Source organism: Eimeria tenella, genomic scaffold (genome assembly GCF_000499545.2).
Source record: "Eimeria tenella Houghton genomic scaffold, Eth_scaff79, whole genome shotgun sequence".
In the NCBI taxonomy this organism is placed as follows: Eukaryota; Apicomplexa; class Conoidasida; order Eucoccidiorida; family Eimeriidae; genus Eimeria; species Eimeria tenella.
This window is the reverse complement of record NW_013543453.1, coordinates 165,522-176,118: the sequence shown is the minus strand read 5'-3', so window position 1 is coordinate 176,118 and position 10,597 is coordinate 165,522. Positions and strand designations below refer to the sequence as shown.

The 10,597-nt window shown below is 46.1% G+C and overlaps 1 protein-coding gene across 1 annotated transcript in view; it reads left to right on the top strand.

Annotated features, from left to right (window-relative positions):
• Positions 1 to 613: 613 nt before the first annotated feature.
• Positions 614 to 10,597, top strand: part of ETH_00027980 (beta adaptin protein, putative) — a gene marked incomplete at both ends in the record, with an annotated part of 12,400 nt that continues 2,416 nt past the window's right edge. Inside the window, 16 exons of the mRNA XM_013378240.1 lie at positions 614 to 766; positions 1,522 to 1,576; positions 2,570 to 2,685; positions 3,417 to 3,459; positions 4,274 to 4,307; positions 4,951 to 5,094; positions 5,353 to 5,549; positions 5,869 to 5,969; positions 7,201 to 7,549; positions 7,895 to 7,952; positions 8,152 to 8,257; positions 8,590 to 8,804; positions 9,159 to 9,293; positions 9,566 to 9,673; positions 10,147 to 10,263; positions 10,441 to 10,466. Coding sequence (XP_013233694.1) covers positions 614 to 766; positions 1,522 to 1,576; positions 2,570 to 2,685; positions 3,417 to 3,459; positions 4,274 to 4,307; positions 4,951 to 5,094; positions 5,353 to 5,549; positions 5,869 to 5,969; positions 7,201 to 7,549; positions 7,895 to 7,952; positions 8,152 to 8,257; positions 8,590 to 8,804; positions 9,159 to 9,293; positions 9,566 to 9,673; positions 10,147 to 10,263; positions 10,441 to 10,466 — 1,957 coding nt within the window. The remainder of the gene's footprint in view (positions 767 to 1,521; positions 1,577 to 2,569; positions 2,686 to 3,416; positions 3,460 to 4,273; positions 4,308 to 4,950; positions 5,095 to 5,352; positions 5,550 to 5,868; positions 5,970 to 7,200; positions 7,550 to 7,894; positions 7,953 to 8,151; positions 8,258 to 8,589; positions 8,805 to 9,158; positions 9,294 to 9,565; positions 9,674 to 10,146; positions 10,264 to 10,440; positions 10,467 to 10,597) is intronic.

Genomic DNA, 10,597 nt, shown 5'->3' with positions numbered 1-10,597 from the left:
CTGCTGCTGCTGCTGCGGCTGCTGCTGCGGCTGCGGCTGCGGCTGCGGCTGCGGCTGCTGCGGCTGCGGCTGCGGCTGCGGGGGGTGGGGTGGGCTGGGGAGGCGGACGGTGGGGATGGGGAACTGAGCTGCTGCTCCTGCTGCTGCTGCGTGACCTGCTGCTGCTGCTGCATAGCCTGCTGCTGCTGCTGCATGGCCTGCTGCTGCTGCTGCTGCTGCTGCTGCAGGGCGTTGGCGCTACGGACAATGGCCTACATTAGGCTGGAAGCTGTTGCTGAACACATCTCCGAACCTCTCACGCGCTGCTGCACCGACCCAGACCCTTATGTGCGCAAAACTGCAGCAGTCGCCATTGCCAAACTCTACGGTGCGTTTAGCGTTTAGGGTTTTGGGTTTAGGGTTTAGGGTCTAGGGTTTAGGGTTTACGGTTTTGGGTTTAGGGGTTAGGCATCAGGGATTGGGGTCGAGGCTGCGGGGTTTGAAGCTCAGTCTTGCTCGGCTTGATGAGACTGCCTCGAATCGTACCATGCGTTTCTACAGAATTCACGCGGTTAGGGTTTAGGGTTTAGGGTTTAGGGTTTAGGGTTTAGGGTTTAGGGTTTAGGGTTTGCAGACGTTCGCCCCGACATGGTCCACGGCCAGCCTCTTCTCCAGCTTCTGCTGAATATGTTTTTGGACTCCAACCCTTTGGTGGTATCCAACGCGGTGGCTGCCTTGGGGGAGATCTCTCGGGCTTCGGGGCGTTGCCATTTCAAGTCTCTTTTTGGTATTTTCGCCACTTCCGTCCATCTTTTTTTCTCCTTTTTTTCTTTTTCTGCATCTCCTAAAGCTCGTCTTTCTTGCTGTCTCTTTTATTTCTCTTTCTCCTGCTTTTTTTCCAGTTTTTTTCGGCTTTTTCGCTACTTTGGGGCCTCTTTTGGGCCTCTGTGGGCCCCTTTGGCCGTCCGCAAGATGCGGCTACGCTGCGGTCGCTGGGCTGCGCCCCCGGGAGTTTCATTTTTTGCTTTGTTTTGGTTTCTTTTGCTTTTTTGGTCTTTTTTTGGGATTTTTGCGGAGTTTTTTGACCTTTATTCTTCTTTTCGAATGATGCTTCCTTGGTTTCTTTTGCGGGTTTTTTTTGAGGCTTTTCGGAGCCCTTTTGGCGTTCTTTGAGCCATTTTGGGCCGTTATTTCTACTTTTCCCCGGTTTTTTTGACTCTCTTTAAACTTCTTTTCGGCTCTTTTTAGACTTCTTTTTGGCTCTTTCGGAGCTTCTTGTTGTGTCCTCTTTGTCGCCTTTTAGTCCCCTTTTTTGTGTGTTTTTTCGTCTCGTTTTTTGTCTTTTTATTTTCTTTTTTTGATCTTTTTTTGTGTCTTTTCGGTTTTTTCTCAACTTGCCGTCGCCTCGGTCTTTCCCTGTTTCTTGATTCATTTTACTTCATTTTTAATTTAATTTAAGTAACTTCGCATTTGATTGATTAATTAATTTAATTTAGTTAATTAATTTAATTTAATTTAATTTTTTTTGTTTTTTCTTTTCAGCAAAAGACAGCTCCTGCGTCTCCCGGCTGCTGAGCGCTTTAAACGAATGCACTGAGTAAATTCTTTTTATTTTTAATTTTTAATTTTTAATTTTTAATTAATGAAATAATTGATTAATTAATTAATTAATTAATATACTTTTTAAGTTTCATTTGTTTTATTTTATTTTATTCTCAATTTTGTTTTATCCTCATTTATTTCCTTTTTCTTTTATCTCTTTGCCCTCCCTTTCCGCCTCTCCAGTTGCCTTTTTTCCTCTTATTTGTTTCTTTTCTGTTTTATTTTCATTTCTTTTTTGCTTCTTTTTTTATTTCTTTCTTGGTTTTATTTTGTTTCTTTTTTTTGTTTCTTTTCTGTTTCTTTGTTTTTGTGTTTCATTTTTGTCCCTTTTTTATTTCTTTTTTATTTCTTTTTTGCTTTTGTTTTGTTTCTTTTCTGCTTCTTTTTTGTTTTTTTTTATCTCCTTTTAATATCTTTCTAGTGGCCCTACTATTCCCCTTTTTCTTTCTATTTTTTGCCTTTCTGTCTCTTTAGTTTTTCTTTCTTTTCATTTCTTTTATTTCCTTTTGTTTCTTTTAATCTCTTTTGATGCTTTTTTTTCAATTCATTTCTTTCATTTTATTTCATTTCATTTTATTCTTTTTTATTTTTTAATTTCTTTTAATTTCTCTTAATTTCTTTCAATTTCTTTTTGTTGAAGAGCTCCCCAAAGTGTTTTCTTTCCTCCCGCTTCTTACTGAATTATAATTACCTTTAAATTTAATTCTAATTTTAATTCTAGTTAATTTGATTGACTTAAATCGATTTAAATTCATTTAAATTCATTTAAGTCCATTTAAATTCATTTAAACTCATTTTAATTCGTTTTAATCCATTTTAATTAATTTAAATTAGTTTAAATTCATTTTAACTCCAATTTTCTCCATTTAGCGGATTTTAGAGTCCAATTAGCCCCACGAGGCTGTCCAAAAGCTCTAAAACACTTCGAAATGGATTTAATTTCTTCATTTTCATTTATTTTTATTTATTTTTATTTTTATTTTTTCAGATGGGGCCAAGTTTTCATTCTCGACGCCCTCGTCGCCTACGATCCGCCCACTCCCAAGGCCGCAGAGGCTGTCATCGAAAGAGTTCTTCCTCGCCTTTCCCACGCAAACCCCGCAGGTATTTCCTTTTTTTTTCCCCTTTTAGGGCCCCCAAGGGGCCCCTAGGGGGCCCCAAGGGGGCCGCCGGGGGCCCCCCAGGGGCCCCCGCAAGCCCCCCAGGGGCCCCTTTGGGGCCCCTTTGGGGGTCTTTTGAGGGCCCTCGGGGGACTTTTGGGGGCCCCTCTGGGGCCCCTTTGAGGTTTCTTTTGTCCGTATTTCGGGCCCTCTCTGTGCTGCCATTTTTTGTTTTATTTTGGCCAATTCTGCTTTTTTTGCGGCTTTTTGGTTTCATTTGCGCTATTTTTGTTTCTTTTGTATTCCTTTTTTGCCCCCTTTTTGTTTCCTTCTTGTCTTCTTTTTAAATCCCTTTTGTCTCTTGTTTAAAACTCTTTTTGTCTCCTTTTTAAATCCCGCTTATCTTTTTTTTAAATTCTTTTTATTTATTTTGAAAAGTCTTTTTACCTCCGTTTCAATTTCCCCTCATTTGCCTGTTTATTTGTCTTCTTAGCTTTGGAGGTTTTTATTTGTAAATGCATTTCTTTGTTTTCTCCTTATGAAATTCTTTTCAATCATTAATTAATTAATTAATTATCAATAACTAATTAATCAAATAATTAATCAATTAATTAACTAATTAATTATTAACCACTTAATTAATTATTAACCAATTATTTATCAGCTAATTAATTAATTATCTTATTTATCTTTTAATTTATTTATTTATCTGTTTATTTGTTTACTTTATTTCAGTTATTCTCTCCGCGGTGAAGGTCATATTGAAGCTGCTGGACAAGTGAGCAGCAAAAGAATTTAACTAATCAATTATTATATTCATTATATAACTAATTAATTAACTTGTTGATTTATTTATTTATTTATTTTCTTGGGAATATCTGGTGTTTTTCATGTCTCTGGCGGTGCTTTACGTTCTCTAGCTGCTGTTGCTGCTGCTGCTGCTGCTGTTGCTGCTGCTGTCACTCACTTTACTGTTGCAGTTGCTGCTTCTGTCTTGCTGTTCGTGTTGCTGCTGCAACTTCCGTTGCTGCTGTTTTCGCTGCAGCTGCTGCGGCTTCTACCGTTGCTGCTGTTGCTGCTGGCGTTGCTGCTGCTGCTCTTGCTGCTGCTGTTGCTCCTGCTGCTGCTGCTTTGAGCAGCTAGCAGCGAGTGCTCTTTAATAAAGAGTGGACATTTTTGCCAGCCAATTCAGCAGCAAAAATAAAATTTAAAAACAATAAAATAACAAATAACAATAAATTATAAGTAACAAGCAATGGATAATTCGCAAACACAAAACAAGTAACAAACAAGCGCGAGCCGAGGCAGCAGCAGCAGCAGCGGCAGCAGCCGCAGCAGCGAAATCAGAAGCACTAACGAAGCACCAACAGCAGCAGCAGCAGGAGAGAATGAAGCAGCAGCACAACGAGCAGCAGCAGCAGCAGCAGCAGCAGCAGGACGTACGGTGCGTTTTTGCTGCTGGTGGCCAGGGTCCCGAGCGCGAGTTTTGAGGTGTCTATACACCGCAAGCTGTCTCCGCCTTTAGTGACTCTTCTTTCTTTGGAACCAGAAATTCAATTTGTTGCTTTGCGAAATATTCAATTAATTCTCAGAAAGAGGCCCTCCATCCTCGCCAACGAGATCAAGGTTTGCTGCTGCTGCTGCTGCTGCTGTTCTGCTGCTGCTGCTGCTGCTGCTGCTGTTCTGCTGCTGCTGCTGCTGCTGCTGCTGTTGTGCTGCTGCTGCTGCTGTTGCGCGGCTGCCGCTGCTGTTGCGCGGCTGCTGCTGCTGTTTCGCCGCTGCTGCCGCTGTTTCTGCTGCTGCTGCTGCTGTTTCGGTGCCGCTGCTGCTTTTTCGATGCTGCTGCTGTTTTGCTGCTGGTACTGCTGTTGTTTAGGTGCTGCTACTGCTTTTTCGCTGCTGCTGGTGCTGATTTGGTGCTGCTGTCTCGATGCTGCTGGGCTGTTGCTGCTGCTGCTGGGGGTGCTGCTGCTGGACTAGTTGCTGCTGCTGCCGGATTGCCTTTTGCTACTGCTGCTGCTGGATCCGTTGCCGCTGGTGCCGGTGCTTCTCCATTTCCTGCTGCGTAGCTGCTGCTGTATCCCCATTTGCTGCTCTTATAGTTGCTGCTGCGTCCCAGTTTGCTGCTGCTGCAGCTGCTGCTGCATCACCGTTTCATGCTGCTGCAGTCCCGTTCGCTGCTGCTGTCCCGTTTTCTGCTGGTGCTCCTGCCGCTCTTGCTGCTGCAGCAGCAGCTGCTGCTGCTGCTGCTGCATGTCCGCGTCTGCAGGCATTTTACTGCGGCTTTCATGACCCACTTTTTGTAAAAGTGGAAAAGCTGGAGGCCCTCGTGCTGCTGGCCACAGAGAGAACTGTTGACGGGGTAATTAGGGGCCCCTTGGGGGCCCCCAAGGGGCAACACAGGAACCCCCCTGTGGGGTCCCACAAGAGGGGCCCCTGTGGGCTCGATTGCGGGATTGGGGTCGCCTCAAGGGTTTAGGGTTTAGGTTTTAGGGTTTAGGGTTTGCGCTGCTGCGCGGGAAGTCGCTGGTTTTCTGCGAATTTCGCGAAAAAGGCCGAAAACGAACAAAACAAAATGAACTGAATTAAGTAAATAATTTAATTTAATTTAAATTTAATTAATTTAATTTAATTAATTTAATTAATTTAATTATTTAATTTGATTTTGCAGGTCCTCGCGGAGCTGCGGGACTACGCAGTGGATGTGGACTTGGAGTTGCGGCGAAGAGCTGTGAAGGCAATTGGGCGAATTTGTTTGCGCCTTTCTTCTTCTCTTTCGAATTGTTTGGACCTTTTGTTCAATTTGATGAAAGAAAACACTAATTTAGTGGTTCACGACGTTGCTCTCGTCCTCGCAGACGTCTTCAGGTCCAAACCCCAAACCCTAAACCCTCATTTCCAAACCCTAAACCCTAGTTCCCGAAAACCCCACAAAAAACCACGCTCGGGGACCTCCTGGGGCTTCAACTGCGAGGGTTTAGGGTTTGCGCCTTGGGCCTTCGAACAGGGTTTAGGGTTTAGGGTTTAGGGTTTAGGGTTTGAGGCGTAAGTTGTTACGGGCGCACCGCCCTGCGCTCGTTTTTCGCGCTTTCTGCTCCAAATAAAATGATCTATGATAATATCTATTTATTATTTATTTTTTCATTTGTTTACTTATTTACTTATTTACTTATTTACTTATTTGTAGAAAGTACCCCGGGGATTACTCCGCACTCGTCGCTGCGCTTTGCGCCGCCGCCGACCAAATCGAAGAGCCCGAGGCGAAGGCGGCACTCATTTGGATTTGTGGTATTTGTTTATTTATTTATTTTTAATCAATTAACTAATTTATTTATTCATTTATTTATTTGGTTTGTTTATTTGTTTTAATTAATTAGTTTATTTATTTGTTTGTTTGTTTGTTTATTTGCTTGTCTGTCTCCCAATTTGTTTTTATTTATTTCCATAGTTGTCTTTTTTATTTCCTTATTGCCTTCCAAACCACCACTTGTCTCTTACCTTTGCTGCTGCTGCTGCTGCCACTGCTGCTGCTGCTACCGTTGCTGCTGCTGCTGCTGCTGCTGCGCAGGGCAGTTCACGCAGGAGGTGCCAGCAGCAGTGTCTGTGTTGGTTGCTGCTGTGTCTTCTTTTCTGGAAGAAGCAGCAGCAGTGCAGCTGCAAACCCTTGCTGCTGCTGCTCGCCTTTTTATTCTAAACCCTAATCAGCACAAAGAAACCCTCGCAGCTCTTCTCAAAGCCGCCACCGAACAAGCAGCAAGCCCAGACGTCCGAGACAGAGGCCCGCAAACCCTAAACCCTAGCCAAACCCTAAACCCTCGCTAAACCCTAAACCCTCGCTAAACTCTAAACCCCAAGCTGCAGATAAGCAGGGCCTCACGCCTTAACCCTAAACCCTAAACCCTAGGTCTTAGATAGGCAGCCGGCGCCGACGCTCCCTGAGTTCCCCAGGCCTAAACCCTAAACCCTAAACCCTAAACCGTAGGTCTGATGAAAGTGGACTAAAACCGTTTTTTCTTTTGCTGCAGCTGTTATTTATTGGAGAATGCTTTCAAAAGATCCAGAAAAAACTCGGAAAATTCTTTTTTCGAGAAATTTCGTCGGAGACAGCGAAATGGACTTCGACAAAGAAACCCTAGAAGAGCTTTTAGGTCTTTTCCCCCTTTTAGGGTTTATGCGAGGGTTTATCAAGGCGTTTATTTGAGGGTTTATTTCAGATTCGTTTGGGGGATTACTCGAGGGTTTGTTTGAGAGTTTATTTGAGGGTTTACTTGAGGGCTTGTTCGAGGGTTGAATTGAGGGTTTACTTGAGGGTTTGTTCGAGGGTTTATTTGAGGTTCTACTTGAGGGTTTGCTCGAGGGTTTACTTGAGGGTTTAATTGAGGGTTTAATTGAGGGTTTAGGGTTTCTGTTCCTGGTGTCCTGGTGTCTATATGTCTCCCCTTCACCTTTATTTCATTTTCATTTATTTATTTATTTATTTATTTATTTATTTATTTATTTAATTTGTTTTTAAATTCAGGAAACATTTCTATGGTCGCCTCTGTCTACCACAAACTCCCCGAAACTTTCGTACCCAAAACGAGGCCCCCGGGGGCACCCCAGGGGGCCCCCGGGGGCCCCCCGGGGGCCCCTGGGGGCCCCCCGGGGGCCCCTGGGGGGCCCCTGGGGGCCCCTGGGGGGCCCCTTGAGGGGCCCCTGGGGGGCCCCACTTTGGGGAGCTTTTCTTCGCAAGAAGAGTCGGGGCAGCAGGTTGTTGAGAGGGCCAGAAGGGCCTTAGAGCAGCAGCAGCAGCAGCAGAGCCGCAGCAGCAGCAGCGGCAGCAGCAGCAGCAGGAGTAGGAGCAGGAGCGCGCTCTCGGACTCCGAAGAGTGAGGCGCTCGGCGCAGCAAACCCTAGGACCTAGCCGCAAACCCTAAACCCTAGTTGCAAACCCTAAACCCCAGCTGCAAACAACAAACCCTAGCTGAATTACCTAACCCGCAGCTGCAAACCCCAAACCCTCGTCTTAAACCCTAAACCCTAATTGTCGCACTGAGTGACATTGAGCTCTGCATGCATGCATACGTTTGGTGCTTTCAAGGCGTATGCATGCATTCATTTCGCGTGTTTAGGGTTTAGGGTTTAGGGTATAGGGTTTAGGGTGCACATGCATGTCTTGGGACTTTTTTTGGCTGCGTGCAAAATTTTAGAAAAAGTGTTTTGTGGTTTTGCAGAAGCAGCCCCGTGGACCTGCTAGATTTGAGCGATTCTTCAATTTCCGGCGCGTCCTCGGTGAGGGTTTAGGGTTTAGGGTTTGGGGTGTCAGAGGGTTGAGGGTCGAGGGCTTGGAGCTGAGGGTCTCGCTGGAGCTGAGGGTTTAGGGTTTAGGGTTAGAGCTCTCTCGCCTATGGTTGGGCATTAAGATATCAAGCTAAGGGTTTAGGGTTTAGGGTTTAGGGTTTGGGGTTTAGGGTTTAGGGTATGTTTGCAGAAGGCCTTTTCCGCGCAACACACTTCATTGCTTGCAGCAGAAACCCCAGATGCGAGGCAGCAAAAGGGTTTAGAGATCACAACTGCTTTCTTCAGGCCCGAAGGCGGTAAACCCTAAACCCTAAACCCAAAACCTTAAACCCTAAACCCTAGTTCCCAAGTTCTAAACCGCAGGTCCCTGGCCGTGGCCGCTCCAGCTTGCAGAACTCTGTCTCAAGGCAAAAACTGAGTGCTGAAGCTAAGGGTTTAGGGTTTAGGGTTTAGGGTTTAGGGTTTAGGGTTTGGGGTTTAGGGTTTGGATCACTGAGACGCTCTTCGGTAATCCCTCCCCTTATCGTTGCGTGCGAGCTCTTAGGGCTGAACCCCCAGGCTCCAGGGTTTAGGGTTTAGGGTTTAGGGTTTAGGGTTTAGGGTTTAGGGTTTGGGTGTGCGGCTTCAGGGGGCAGCAGCCTGTGCGTGCGGGTGCGGAACAAAAACCCTTTTTCAGTGTTTATTTCGGACTTGCAATTTAACTCCAACAGTTTCGGGGTTTCTCCAAAACCCTCGTTTTCTAATTTCGAAATATCTCCCGAGGGTTTTCACGAAACCCTAGTTTCCCTCGCCTTCAACAAACTCAACTCCAACACGCCCCCCGCAGAGCCCCTCACCATCCAGGCAAACCCTAAACCCTAAACGCTAAGCCTAAACCCTAGTTGGGCCAGGGGGGCTAGAGGCCGCGCCGCAGCAGCCGCAGCTTCCGTTGGTTTTGCTGTGTGTGCTTTTTGATTGCTGCTTTGCTTCTGCTGCTGCTCCTGCTGCTACTGTTGCTGGTGCTGCTGACTGTTGCTGCTGCTGCTGCTACTGATACTGGTGCTGCTACTACTGCTGCTCCTGCTTCTACTACTTCTGCTGCAAGCGCTGCTGTTGCTGCTACTGCTGCTACTGATGCTGGTGCTGCTGCTGGTGCTCCTGATGCTGCTGCTGCAACTGCTGCTGCTGCTGCTGCGACTGCTGCTGCTGCTGCTGCAGGCAGCTTTGAAGACTTCATTGGGTGTAATATACTTTCCCATTTCTTACGCTCTTGGAGATGTTTTAGAAGATAAACCTCCAATTCAAAAAGACCTTTTCAGGCAGCAGTGGCAGGCCCTCGGCGAGGCCAAACAGGTAAACCCTAAACCCTAAATTAGGGTTTACGCAGCCGAGCCAACCCGAAGCTCAGAAGTGGGATTTGAGAGAACGGGCAACTCCGCAACCCTAAATTCTAAATTAGGGTTTACGCGCCGCAAGCTGCCCTGTACCTAAATGCATCCTTTTGCGCCTTTCTTTTCGTTTTTTCACCTCTTCATGTTTATTGATTTATTTCATTTGTTATTTATTTATTTTTTATTATTTATTTATTCATTTATTTATTTATTTACTTATTTTTTTATTTTCAGGGTTGCAGAGACTACCTCAGCCAGCAGCGCCTAAACCCTCAAGATGCAATTGTGCTGCTGCAGCAGCAGCGGATAAGCCTCGTGGCCCAGAGAGCAGCAGAAGCTTATGTACCTCAAACCCTAAACCCTTAACCCTAAGCCCTTGCTGCTGGCCTTAGTCTGGGCCTCAACTATGGTCTCTTCACCCTAAACCCTCAGCTGCAGCGATGGTCCAGCAGCAGCAGCAGCTGCTGCTGCTGCTGTAGCTGCTGCTGCTGCTGCTTACCACTATTGCTGCTATTCTGGTTCCTCTGTTTGTTTATTTAGTCTTTTTATTTTTTATTTTTTATTTTTGTCCTGTAATTTATCACTAGCAGCATTGCTGCTGCTCCTCTGGCTGCTCATCAGCGGCTCATGCTGCTGCTGCTGCTGCTGCCATTTGCCTACTATGTTCATTTGCTGCTGCTGCTGCTGCTGTCATTCACCTGTTATATTCACTTGCTGCTGCTGCTGCCTGTTACCTGCTGTACTATTTACTGCTGCTGCTGCCGCCACCTACCTATCTTACTCATTGGCCGCTGCTGCTGCTGCTGCTGCTGCAGGAGGCGCTTTACTTTTCGTGTGTCACAACGAACAATTTGCTGCTGCTGCTGCAGCTGTCGCTTTCCAAAACCTCCCAGGCCGTAAATGCAGTAGTGCGCAGCGACGCTGGAGTTCTGGTAAACCCTAAACCCTAAACCCTAAACCCTGAACCCTTGTGTCTAAGGCGCCTGGGCTCCTCACGTTGCTGCTCAGGGGAGAAGACCTTAGCCGTCTCGAGGCCACAAGCCTATCCTCCTCAAGGGTTTAGGGTTTAGGGTTTAGGGTTTAGGGTTTATTTTGTTTCTTCTTCTCAGATCCCCATTTTCCACAACTTCCTAATGTCAGTACTAGGTTTAACTCAATCAGGTGTACCGACAGCTCTCCCCTAATCACAAGGCAGCAAAAGGGCCCCCCAGGGGCCCCCAGTGGGGCCCCCAGGGGCCTTCAAGAGGGCCCCTGGGGGCCCCACGG